At 45.1% G+C, this 13,613-nt stretch overlaps 1 protein-coding gene across 2 annotated transcripts in view; it reads right to left on the reverse strand.

Annotated features, from left to right (window-relative positions):
• CACNA1S (calcium voltage-gated channel subunit alpha1 S) overlaps nt 1-6,660 on the reverse strand; it is a 95,937-nt gene extending 89,277 nt beyond the window's left edge. For both annotated transcript variants that reach the window (XM_058179215.1, XM_058179216.1), the window contains exon 1: nt 6,306-6,660. In XM_058179215.1, coding sequence (XP_058035198.1) covers nt 6,306-6,469 — 164 coding nt within the window. In that variant the 5' untranslated portion in view covers nt 6,470-6,660. The remainder of the gene's footprint in view (nt 1-6,305) is intronic.
• Between the last annotated feature and the right edge of the window lie 6,953 nt (nt 6,661-13,613).

Consider the following 13,613-nt stretch of genomic DNA (forward strand, 5'->3'; position numbering starts at 1 on the left):
GATCCACATCGATTTTGCCAGCCCTTTCCACGGGCAAACATTCCTAGTGGTAGTCGATGCCTATTCCAAATGGCTGGAAATCATTCTTATGAGATCCATGACAGCCGAGGCCGTAATCCCAGTCCTGCGGCGCCTATTTGTAACCCACGGGTTACCAGACACCCTAGTCTCCGACAACGGCCCTCAATTCACAGCGACCCTGTTTGAAGGGTACTTGGCCGAAGAGGGCATCAGACATGTCCTCTCGGCGCCGTTCCACCCTGCGACGAACGGCCTTGCAGAACGTTTCGTACGAAGTGCAAAAGAAGCATTGTCCCGAATCAGGCCAGGCGATTGGCAATTAAAAATTGACACCTTCCTCGCAGTGCAACACAGAACCCCCTGTGTAGCCACTGGCCGCAGCCCAGCAGAACTACTGATGGGCAGGAAGCTGAGGTGCCCATTAGACCGGTTAAACCCAAACTACACCCCAGACGGGTACAAAGGGACAAACGGTAAAACAAGAGAAATGACAGTGGGAAGTCCAGTATGGGCACACAATTACGGGGAAGGCCCAAATTGGGTAAAGGGGACAATCCTTGAAACAACCGGACCCAAATCATATCGGGTAGAGACAAAGGATGGCCGGATTTGGAAGCGCCACATAGATCAATTAAGAAAACGAACAATCACAAGTCCAGAAACAGGCCCTGACTATGCAATGTTTGAATCCACAGCTGACTCAAACCCGGGGCAAACGCGGGACTTATCTGACTGCGATGAGGTCCAGCGACACCAACCGGTCCCTCCTGAAGAGAGCAGGAACGAGTCTGCAAATAATCCAGGGCCGGATGGCCTGGAGGAGGAGCTGAGAGGAACAAACAGTCCCTCCGGCCAGCTCGACTCACTCCCAGAGAATGAATTGAGCAGGTCCGAAAGAGTTAGGAGACGCCCAGTCTACTTGCGCAACTACGTAGAGAAATAAGATGCTAATTTCATGTAAATAGGGGTAAAATGTTTTCTGGGAGGGAAGGAGTGTAATGTATCTTTAAGAATTTTGGAGGGAAATTAGAGCGGGAAATAGCACGTTGCTGATTGGCTGTTGCCCCCGACTGAACTGTATATAAAGAGGGGTTTGTCTGTTGTTCGCTGCTGGGTTCACTATAAACTAAAGAGCTGTTGTCACTCATCTGGTCTCCTGCCTCGTTATTGCCCGAATGTAACAACCTTGTTGCTAGCTTAGCAACTGCAGTGATTCACTTAACAAATGAGGGAGCAAAACCTACTTAACAAGTGTCTCACTTAGCAAAAGAAATTTTGGGCTCAATTATGGTCATAAATTGAGGACTACTTGTACTTTTAAAATACTTGCATAGCCCTCTTGAACTACTTGAAGCATTTCAAATTAGTCTAGCAGAAATAGGCAACCTCATGCCCCAGTGTATACTGGCTATGTACCTGTATACCTCATTTAAGAATAGCTACATTTTCTCCCTCACTGTTCAGTAAATTTTAGAACACAGCACCACTTTACTTTCGGCATCATCTTTATTTCCCAGGTTGCTTTAGACCTACATATTGGCTCTTACAGGCATATCATCTCGTCCGAGGGCATAGCCATGGACCCATGCAAAGTAGAAGCTTTGTGTAGCTGGGAAGCCCCTCGTCGGGTGAAGGATGTTCAGCGCCTGCTGGGCTTCGCCAACTACTACCGGACCTTCATCCCGGGCTTCGCCACACTGACGGCTCCACTTACCCAGCTCCTCAGGAAGAAGGTTGCGTTCCGGTAGGGTCCCCCACAGCAAGAAGCATTCACCGCCCTCAAGAAAGCCTTCGTCACGGAACCCGTCCTGAGGCATCCCGACCCGCTTCAGCCTTTTGTGGTGGAAACGGACGCGTCCAATGTGGCTCTGGGAGGGGTGCTGCTACAGGCTCCGACGAATGGCGGCACACTTTTTCCTTGCGCTTACTACTCCCGGAAACTCAATCCTTCCGAGCGCAACTACACCATCTGGGAAAAAGAGTTGCTGGCTATCAAGGCTGCATTCGAGGCTTGGCGACACCATCTGGAGGGGGCCCAACATCAGGTGGAGGTCCGAACGGACCATCGGAATCTCGAGCACCTCACCACAGCTCGGAAGTTGAACCAGCGGCAGATCCGGTGGTCGTTGTTTTTTGCCCGGTTCAACTTCCGCGTAACCTACATTCCCAGCGGTCACAACCGGAGGGTGGATGCCCTGTCCCGCAAGCCAGAGTACCTCTGCGCCAAAGACCCCCTTCCTCCACGGACAGTGCTGCCGGCAGAAGCCTTGGCCGCAGCACGGGAGCCAGTGGACTTGCGGGCCCAGGTGCAAGAGGCGCAGCGCCAGGACGCCTGGTCGCAGCAAAGGAGAGCGGAGGTGGGCCCCGCGTCTCCTTGGACCTTGGAGGAGGACTTACTCAAGTTTTGGGGGCGATTATATGTGCCCACAGGACCACTCCGAGCCCTCATCATGACCCAGTGCCACGACAACCCTGCAGCAGGACATTTTGGGTTCTTCAAGACCCTCCACCTGGTGACACGGACCTTTTGGTGGCCCCGAGTGCGGCATGATGTACATGCCTACGTGACATCCTGCGTACCGTGCCGGCTAGCCAAGGCCGCCATGGGGGCCCCTCCCGGGCTCCTCCAACCCTTGCCAACATCCGACAGACCCTGGGGGGCGATCTCCATGGACTTCCTGACGGACCTGCCGCCGTCCTCTGGGTTCACCACGGTGCTGGTGGTGGTGGACATGCTCACCAAGATGGCACACTTCATCCCATGCCGCGGACTGCCCACAGCCGCAAAAACGGCCCGTCTCTTTCTGCAGCACATCTTCCGCCTCCATGGTCTACCGGACAGGGTGGTTTCGGACCGCGGAGTTCAGTTCACAGCTCGCTTCTGGAAGAGCCTGATGGCCGCGTTGGAGGTGCAGGTGTGTCTGTCGTCATCGCACCATCCGGAGACCGACGGGGGTACAGAGAAGGTCATCGGTATACTGGAACAGTATCTCCGTTGCTTCATCAACCAGCAACAGGACAACTGGGCCGATTACCTGTCCTGGCGGAGTTTGCTTTTAACAACTCTCAGCACACCTCTACTCAGATGACCCGTTCTTTGCCAATGTGGGGTACCATCCGCGGCTCTTCCTCTGGCACCACCGACTCTCCTGTTCCCAAACGCAGACCTTCCTGACGGAATTGCATGCGGTCCAACAGTTGGTACGCCAGCAGCTGAATCGGGCAAAGGAGGACTACAAGCGGTCCGCCGACCGCTCCCGACGGGCAACGCCCCCGCTGGCAGTTGGAGACCGGGTGTGGCTCTCCACCAAATACCTCCCGTCCGACCGACCGGTAAAGAAGTTGGACCACCGATTCATCGGCCCGTTCCCTGTCGAGGCAGTCATCAACCCGGTAGCCTACCGACTGACCCTGCCACGATCCATACGGATCCACCCCGTTTTTCACCGGTCCCTTCTGGTTCCTGAGGCCACACCGAGTCCCCTTCGGTGCCCAACAGCACCCGTCACTGTCGCCGAGGACGGGTCGGAGGAATACGAAGTCCACAGCGTATGAGACTCCCGCTGGCTGAAGGGTCGTTTCCAATATTTGATCGCGTGGAAGGGATACGGGACTGATTTCTCCTGGGTAGATGCCTCCGATGTTCATGCCCCTGACCTGGTGCAGGCCTTCCATGAGCAGAACCCAGCCCGACCGCATCCTGATCGTCAGCCCCAGGGGAAGGGCCCTGCGGTGAGGGATAGTGTTGTGACCCAGGTTCCTGGACCCGGACTCCTGGACTCGGATGATTCAGAAAGTGAGGGAGAAGACCTGGCAAGCCCTGCTTCTCTTGAGCCCTTTCCCTCCCTGGCACCCACTCAAAGGGAGGAGGAGGGGCCGGCAAAGCCTGATTCCCTGGAGCCTTCTTCTGATTTGGCAACGCCCCAAGAACAGTTTTGGAGTGATGCAAGACTGTGCAGGCGTGACTGGCACGCGCAGCAGAGGAAGCGTTGGGATAAAGCCAAGTCATAATTGTCATGCAGTGACATCTGCAGAGACTATAAATAGGAGGCGGGACTTCCTGGTTTTTTGTCTTGGACAAAGCAATGAATTTGCGCGGGCAAACTGTATCAATGGAGGGAAGAATATATTCGTGAGTAATTCTGGCCTTATCTGTAATTTCATTGTTATCTCCAGAAATTTGGCAGGCCCGTGGGTAGACGTGGCCAGGACATTTATATATATGTAAATAAATCAGAAAAGGAGGCCTCTGACTGACTCTTTGCTGGGAGTATTGGGGGAAGGGAAACAGAACACGGAGGCCTCATCATCTCTTTCACCTGGCCTGCCTCTGGCTCCGGGAGCTGAGCCAGGGAAGCCAGTGCTCCTGAGGTAAGTCCTGATGGCCCTTCCCCTTCACTTTCCAAGTCACTTTCTGGCAGGAGGCCTGGCTCTGGAGGCGCAGACACAACATATAGACAGGGAAAGGATAAAAATTCATTTTCTTTCGTCTATCCCCAAGATGGCGAACCTATGGCACACGTGCCCAAAGTGGCACGCGAAGCCATGTCACCTGGCATGCGTGGCCTTGCCTGTTTGTCTTCTGGGTTTCTGACGCACATGCATGTGCGATGATCAGCTGTCTTTAATGCACGTGGAAGAGTCGAAAACTGGTATGCAGTGCCAGAACCTGGAAGTTTGGCTTTTCCAGAGCATGATCCCTTTGTGTGCATAGCAGTGCCGAAAACCGGCCTCCGCATGCACGATGGCCAGCTGATCATCGGGCGCGCATGCGGGTTAGAACCCAGAAATTCAGTTTTTCCGGAGTGTAGACCTGACGAGCACACACGCATGCAATGTTTCCGTACGACCTTTTTGGTGTTGGTGCCAAAAAGGTTCGCCATCACTGGTCTATCCATTAATTAATACAGGTAGTTCTTGATATACAACCACAACTGAGCCCAAAATTTCTGTTGCTAAGTGAAACATTTGTTAAGTGAATTTTGTCTCTTTTTATGACCTTTCTGACCACAGTTTTTAAGTGAATCACTGCACTTATTAAAAGTAACATGGTTGTTAAGTGAATCTGGCTTTCTCATTGACTTTGCTTGTCAGGTTACAAAAGAGAATCACATGACACTGGGATACTGCAACCATCATAAATATGAGTCAGTATCTGAATTTTGATCACATGACCATGGGAATTCTGCAATCGTCGTAAGTGTGAAAAATGGTCATAACTCACTTTTTTCAGTGCTGTTGTAACTTTGAATGGACATTAAACAAAGTGTTGTAAGTCGAGGATTACCTGCATTAATATTATTTCATTTGTTTCATTAAAATAGCTTACTGGATGTACACTATATTCTGAGACTCATGCCAGTATGATTATTTTTCTGATTGATAATCTGTTTTTTACATTCAGATTACAACTATGATCTTCAACAGGAGTCTAGAAAGATCACCTCATTTAGGCCTCTGTCCATATACCTTATTTTTCTAACTTTAGTCTAGATACATTTCATGCAATATGTCTGTACAAATCCATTTTATCCAGATTATAATCCAACACAAAGAAGTAGGAGAGAATAAGAAACCGTATCATAGAATGCTTTGTCCATTCAACAAATGCTAGGATAAAATAACTCATGTGATGCAAGCAAATGAATCAAATTGAACATAAATTTTAAAAAAGACAGTGTATGATGATCAATTAGATTTTGAATCAGAACAAAATTATCCTGCAGCCTTAGAGGGGGAAAATAGTGCTTTTGTAAAGAACCTTCCTGCTTAAGATTCTCTGACCCCCGGCTATTATATCCTCTCAGTTATAAAATCTTTTGAGGAGGGACATGGAGCTATTTCTGAACTCAGCGTAATTCAGTGGAGCCAGACAAATTAACCATCTCGACTGCATTCAGGTCTTCTATTTCAAAATCAGCGTTTAGGACCGCTTTAGAGAAATGAGAAATTACAACATCAGTAAATACACGTTATTATAGTAATTCCTGAGTTACAGATCATTTGAAGGCAGGGACAACATAAATGCTTGTTGGTGCCTGTCTTAAAAGAGACAAAGACCAACATCTAATCTGACTCCATCCCTGCATTTCTAGAGAACATAAACAGAATTTGCTCTATAGATCGTGGTCACAAAAGTGTTGCATTTTTAAGCAATATTTCTCAGCCTTTCCTCTTTGCCTTTGCTTCCTCCAAGTTTCAGTTGTTTACACCTGGTTGCTGGGCCCCAGGCCAAGCACAAATCATTCCAGAAGTTACCCCCATATTTCCCCCCCAAAGGATACTTCCATTCCACAATGGCAATGCAAGCCTTCCGCACTGGGTTCTTGAGGGTGAGGCACAGCAAAGAGCGGGGTGGCCTGGGGGGAAGTTCCAGTTCAATTTTCTTAGCCTTTTCCTTCTGCTGCTTCTTCTTCAGGCTATCTTCTTGGGCAGATGTGGGCTCCATAACAACTCTCCTTCTTGCCTGCTTGAACCAGACTTCTCTTGTCCCTTCTGCCTCTTCTTTGCCCCAAAGCTAGGACCCCTTCCCCAGCCCCAGGGAAGCTCAAACCCGCTCTGAATCTCTTGCTTCAGTTGACCCAAACTTCTCAGTGTAGTGTAGGGCTGCGGGGCTGGCAGTTGCCCTCCCCCAGACACAAGTACACCAAGCATGAGTTTATAATTAGCCATTAGCCTGGCTCCCAGGGCTGTCAGATTTCCTGAGACAGCAAAAGGGCCTCAGCAGCTGTTCCTTCTTCATACTCGGTGCATTGGCATTTTTGAGCTACCAATCCAGGTCAGAGGAAAGGAGGTGGGCTTCTCCCATCAATCTTAAAGTCAAATGGTGTTAATTCATATTAATTCATAAATGTGGCCCTTCCCACCATCTTTTATTTTTAAAAAAATGCTAAACAAATACCCTGAAATGGCCTCTGCCTAAAAAGCCATAGGGAGCCAGGCAGATTCATAATGAATACAACTTTCCCCAGAAACATCATAACTCGTGATTATTATGATAGATTTTGAGGGTTAGGACATCAAATCCAAACCCCTTGTTCCAGGTAGGAACCTCTTTATTCTGGAAACAAAGCTATCCAGTCTCTGAACTGGGAACCCACTACCATTTAAGTGCTGAAAAAGCTTCTTGGATGAGAAGAGAAACGTGTTCAAAGAAAAACCAGAAAGTTCACTTGCATCTTGAAAAAGCACCTTTGGGACAACCATGACCTGGATGACTGAGAATCTCCACAGACATCTACCACTTTGGATAATTAATTTCACTGTTGAATTGCTCTTACTTTTAGGCAGTTTTCCTAACACTCAATTCCAATTTAGGTTTTTGTGAATTAAAACCATTGTTCTGTGTCGTGTACTCTGGGACAATGGAGAACAGATTATGATTTTTCTCTGTGTACTATTCATTCTGTTAAAAGAATGTTATCCCTTTGTGGTGAAGGGAAGTATGGGCATAGGTTTTTAATTTCCTTTGCCAGTTTGATTGCTTTTTGTATGTTTTTGTTTTGGCCAACATGCACTTTTATCAATCTTTTCTTACAAGGGAATTTCTTTGCTGGCAACAGTTTCCCAGATTCAGCTGGTTTTTATTTTTTTATTTTATTTATTTATTTGTCAAACACAACAGTATATATAAGTATAAGCATAAATAACCATACGAATTTGATACAATCAAAGGGAACATTAGGACAGGAACGGTAGGCACGCTGGTGCTCTTATGCACGCCCCTTATGGATAGTTTAGAGGGAAACAGGGTTTTTTATTTGAAGAGGGAAATACTCTGTTTTCTAGGGTTGAAACTGATAATAAAGAGAGAATTCCTCTCTACAGATAGTCCTTGATTAACAACCACAATTGAGCCCAAAATTTCTGTTGCTGAGAAAGTTGAGTTTTGCCCCACCTTTCTTGCCACAGTTAAATGAATCACTGCAGTTCTTAAATTAGTATCAAGGTTGTTAAGTGAATCTGGCTTCCCAATCGCAAAAGGTGATCGTATGACCCTAGGACACTGCAACCATCATAAATATGAACCAGTTGCTAAGCACCTGAATTTTGATCATATGACCAAGAGTTCATGGTGTAGTGCTATACCAATAGCAACAGCACTTACACTTATATATTGTTCCACTGTGCTTTATTGCACTCTCTCGGTGGTTTACAAATGTCAGTATATTGCCCATAACAATCCGGGTCCTCATTTTACTGACCTTGGAAGGATGGAAGGCTAAGTCAATCTTGAGCCCATCAAGATCAAATTCCAGACTGTAGGCAGAGTTAGCCTGCAACACTGCATTCTAACCACTGTCACTAGGGCTCTTGCATTACCTAAATGTATCATGCTCAAAATCTTCTATGTTGCCCAACTTGGACCCTTGAAGCTTCCACATGCTCTTCATGTACAGTGCACTGCAGTAGTCTAAAAGGGAGGTGACTAACATGTGAGTGACTGCGAGGAAAGTCTCCCAATCCAGAGATGAGCACGATTAATCCACCCAAAGATGGATTTATGCAAAGGACCTCCTAGTCATGATTGTTTCTTAAACAGGGGCTGTGTGCCTAAGAGGACTCCCAAACTGAACACCAATTCTATCTGGGAATCTTCAGAGTTAAAGTTGGAAAAATCTCCAGATCTGGAAGACTTGAAAATCCATTTGGTCCTGCCAAGATTGAGCTGAAGCCTGTTTTTTCCTAACTAGATCTTCACAGCCACACTGAGAAAGAAATGTTATAGCATCATTTAGGCGACATGGGGCTGAGTTGTACAATTGAGTATCCTCAATAGAGTCATGGTGCCTCATCCCAGGTTGTCAAACAACATCATCCACAGCTTCATGTAGATGCTAAATAGGAGCAGGAAGAAAGTAGAGCCTTGAAGCACACCACAGACCAAGGGTCTAGACCAGGGGTAGTCAACCTTTTTATATCTACCTCCCACTTTTGTATCTCTGTTAATAGTAAAATTTTCTAACCGCCCACCGGTTCCACAGTAATGCGCCGTGTCTGCGCATGTCTTTCGCGCATTGTGGATTGGGGTTGTGAGGGGGCGCCGGCTACCAGCTCTGATTGTCTGTTACAGCTGGGTGGTGTGAGGGGAGATGCATGAGATATTCTGGGATGAGGGTCTTTTGTTTGCGGTCGCACTATAGCACCATTTAATTTCACTTACGTAATGTGAATTAAACTTATGCGCGGGCGATACAAATAGTATATTTACTATTTACTACAGAAATTTAAATTGTCACAGGGAATTTTACGAAAACCTAATGAAAATGTTTTTAAATAATGCTATGAAATGTTTTTAAAAAATCAATTAAATTAAAAAAAAGGAAAGTGCTTCAGTATCGGACAAAACCCCTACCGCCCACCATGAAAGCTGGAACGCCCACTATTGGGCGGTAGGGACCAGGTTGACTACCATTGGTCTAGAGTTAGATTTCTCCTCCGCTACTAACACCAACTGAAACAGATTCTGAAGACCTTGCCCCCCCACTTCTCAATTCTCTCAGCTGGCCCAGAAGGATACAGTGATTGATGCTACTTAAATCCACTGAGAGATCAAGGTGAGCCACTATTCCCATCCAAGTCCTGCCCAACATTACAGTTGGTCCAGAATGCTACAGTGTGAGCAGTTATGTGCAGATCTCCTATGCCCATGAAACATTTCTGCTTCATAAGCTGCACTGGTTGCCAATAGCTTCCAGGTACAATTCATGGTGTTAGTTATCACTTATCAAGTGCAACATTGCACAGGGCTTGGTTATATGAGGGATCATATGTCTCTGCAATTTCTGTCCATCCTATATAATTGGCATGATCTGGTTCGAATTGGATAAACAATACCATTTAATGGGATTTAGGAAATGTTCCTTCTCTGTTGCATCATCCACTCTTTGGAACAGCATCCCCTCAAAATCTGAACTGCCTCTATCCTAGTTGTCCTTAAACAAGTCCAGAAAACCAGACACTTTTCCCAAGCCTTGAGATAGGATGGTTGTCAGGTTCTTTTAGGCTAAAAGTTGTATGGGAAGACGGTTTTCATTGTTCTCTCTGGGTTTTCCAGAAAATAAGACCCTGTCTTATATTTTTTTGAACCCTGAAATAAGCACTTGGCCTTATTGCCATGCACACAAAAGCCGATTGGGCTTATTATCAGGGGATGTCTTATTTTGGGGGGGGAAAGGGTATCATTTTTTTCCTGATATTGTGCCTATTCTGAAATCTTGCCTTTCTTTTCTGTTTGTTTTTTTTTTGGTAAACTGTCCAGAATAATTCTGAACCTGGCAGCCTTAGAAATATGTTTTATATACAAGCAAGCAAGCAAATTTTATGCATTAATAGGAACTTAGGTAATGCATACTTTCAAGACACATCCCATCATTTTCTGGTTCCCAGGAACATAAGAGATGGTTGCTGCTTTTAAATTACTTAATGTAATCTGGAATGAAACTTCTACTACAAAATTGTAGTTTGATGCATTTTGGGCATGTGACATATATCATGGGGTTCTTATTTCCCACCAATTTTAGAATAGAATAGAATAGAATTTTTATTGGCCAAGTGTGATTGGACACACAAGGAATTTGTCTTGGTGCATATGCTCTCAGTGTACATAAAAGAAAAGTTACCTTCATCAAGGCACAACACTTACAACACTTAATGATAGTCATAGGGTATAAATTTAACACTTAATGATGCAACACTTAATGATAGTCATAGGCTACAAATAAGCAATCAGGAAACAATCAATATCAGTATAAATTGTTAAGGATACAAGCAACAAAGTTACAGTCATAAGTGGAAGCAGATGGGTGATGGGAACGATGAGAAGATTAATAGTAGTGCAGATTTAGTAAATAGTTTGACAGTGTTGAGGGAATTATTTGTTTAGCAGAGTGATGGCCTTCGGGAAAAAACTGTTCTTGTGTCTAGTTGTTCTGGCGTACAGTGCTCTATAGCGTCGTTTTGAGGGTAGGAGTTGAAACAATTTACTGAAACATCAATATAAAAGGAACAAAGAAACCAATGTTAGGCTGAGTGTCTTTGCTCTTTGGTGCTAAGAAGAGTAAAAAGAAGGAAGCAAATAATATTCCATCCCAGAAGTGTTGCTATCTGAAGTCTGGTGGAAATTATTTATTGGGGGCTGAAAAGGACATGACCTTCTATGCCAACGTCTAATTTGTGGATTTATTCCCAACAGAAATTTAAAACCTTTATTGTGTGCCTAAGTCTGAATGGACATATGCGTTCCTCACTTGCTAGTGATATCTAAAGAGAACTCCAATGATCTAAATAGATTAATCACCCAATGTTTGTTATGACTGAGCTTTGCCCAAAGTGATGTCTTCTGTGATGGGATTACAAGTATAATATTCCTGGATGGCGTAGTTTGGAAAGACACATTCACTCTCATTTCAAGTATCTCAAATACTTTTCGATAGAGGCTGTTCTTTGATTATTGTGTGACTCATTTAGTCACAGAATGTCAAATGACAAATGGGTGGTTTAGATATACCCTGTGGTTAATAAGATGGCTTGTTTGCTGTAAAGCTAAATTTCTGGTCTTATATCAACTCCCTTCTACTACCTTTTTGCGAAGACTGATGTTTGATACAAATATAAACCAGTCTCTTACTTTCTAATGAAATTTAACACATGCTGACTGGTTCACTGAAATGTTGATGCTGATGACCACATCAGTGATAGAAATAATTATATATAGCTCTCTCAGTGTTCAATACACTTTGCAAGAATTCATTCATTCTGAATTTTAAATAGGTCAACATTTTTATGACGGTATTACAAGGAAAAGGGCTGAGATACTGATAGCTTGTCAAAGGCAGGTTAGTGAGCTTGTAACAAAGATAAAATCTGAGGAAACTGAGAGGGGGTTTTCAGCAACTGTTTGTGTCAAATGTCAAAGCGAGAGTATCTGCAAGGGGTGATGAAATCAAGATGGCATCTACAACATGTGACCAAAGTGCTACCTATTTTTTTGTGTGCCTTGTGGTTGTCATCTTGACTTCTTTTTTAACCACACTCCATGGACACTTTTGTATTCAAGGTTCCAATAAAGAGAAGCACCACAAGCATAATAAGGCTAGTTAAGGTAGTTTGAAATAACTGAATTATCGAAAACAGAGGGGTCCCAAAGGTCCCAAAGGTCCAATTGAAATAGGTAGGTCCAACATTAATGGATCTGTTCTTTTAGTTTTGGGTCATGAATGGGGTGGGAGTAATAGGATCAAAAAGTACATTTGAAACCTTGAGGAACAATTTTTCCTCAAAAGAATTCTTCCATTTTTTAAAAAAAAAAGTCACCTCAATTTGGAGATTTTGGGAATGTCACAAGTACTTTAAGCCCCCGAAAGACTTAATGTACACATTTCATCTCTTAAAACTGTCCACCTCCTCTGAAAATAAATTCTCAGGCTTTCTCACTTTGGGACACTAGTTAGAAGGCTGTAGGAACTTGGGGACTTATAAACTGGGTGCTGGGACTGCATGAAATGAGCATGAAACATAAGAACATTAAGTCTAGAATCTAAATTCACCAGCTGGACTATTGCTTTCTATTTCACACCCACAGGCTAAAACAAATGAAATGTTCAGGCACTATATGCTTGTAAATTAGTTGATGCAAGACAGTCTTACAGCTGAACTTGCCTCTGAGCAGTACTGCTTCAGAACATTTCAAATAATTTTGTATTCCTTTCCTCTGGCTTTTTGCCCTCTCCTCTCTAGCCAAATCTATGAGGATATGTCATGTTTGCTCCCTCTGCCAAAAGAAGACCTAGGAACAGAACCAAGAAAAAATACTCTTTCCCACATTGAATTACACTGTGCTACACAACACATTATACTCTGGACCACAACATAGTGTGGTCATTTCATCACCACTGAATGGATCGTGTGGGCAGTTTCCCTACAAAAGTGCCAGTAGCCTCAGACCGACAGTCCTAAGAGTGGAACAACCATGGGCATTTTGATTGGCAGCCAGATGCATGAGATGCTGAGTGGAGGAACTTACAGCTGTTCTAGTCTATCACCTTGTAGCAAGAAGGGAATCCAAAGCTCTTTCTCTGAGCCAACGGGCTCCGGATTATTGGCTGACTCTTTTTCTTGGCCATCCGGCCTTGGATTATTTTGAAACTTCCCTGCTGTTTCCCTCGGGAACCTGATGGCGTCGCTGGAACTCTGGGACCTCAGCTAAGTCTTGCGCCTCCCCCGGGTCATTGTCAGCTGTGAATTCAAATTGGTATTGGTCATGATCTGTTTCATTTGGTTCGGTTTGATCAGTTATTCGTTTCCTTAACTGATCTATGTGGCGCCTCCACACTCGGTTGTCTGGTAGCTCTACCACGTACGATTTTGGGCCGGTTATCTTTATTATTTGTCCTGCGAACCAACTAGGGCCGTCCCCATAGTTTCGGGCCCACACCCGGTCGCCTATGCTCATTTCCCTTGTCTTTTCTAGTTCCCCCTTGTAACCCTCTGGTGTGTAATGGGGATTCAAACGGTCAAGTGGGCATCGGAGTTTCCGTCCCATTAGTAATTCGGCTGGGCTTTTCCCGGTGGCCGTGCTTGGGGTTCTGTGC

The sequence above is a fragment of the Ahaetulla prasina genome, chromosome 3, assembly GCF_028640845.1.
Source record: "Ahaetulla prasina isolate Xishuangbanna chromosome 3, ASM2864084v1, whole genome shotgun sequence".
NCBI lineage: Eukaryota > Metazoa > Chordata > Lepidosauria > Squamata > Colubridae > Ahaetulla > Ahaetulla prasina.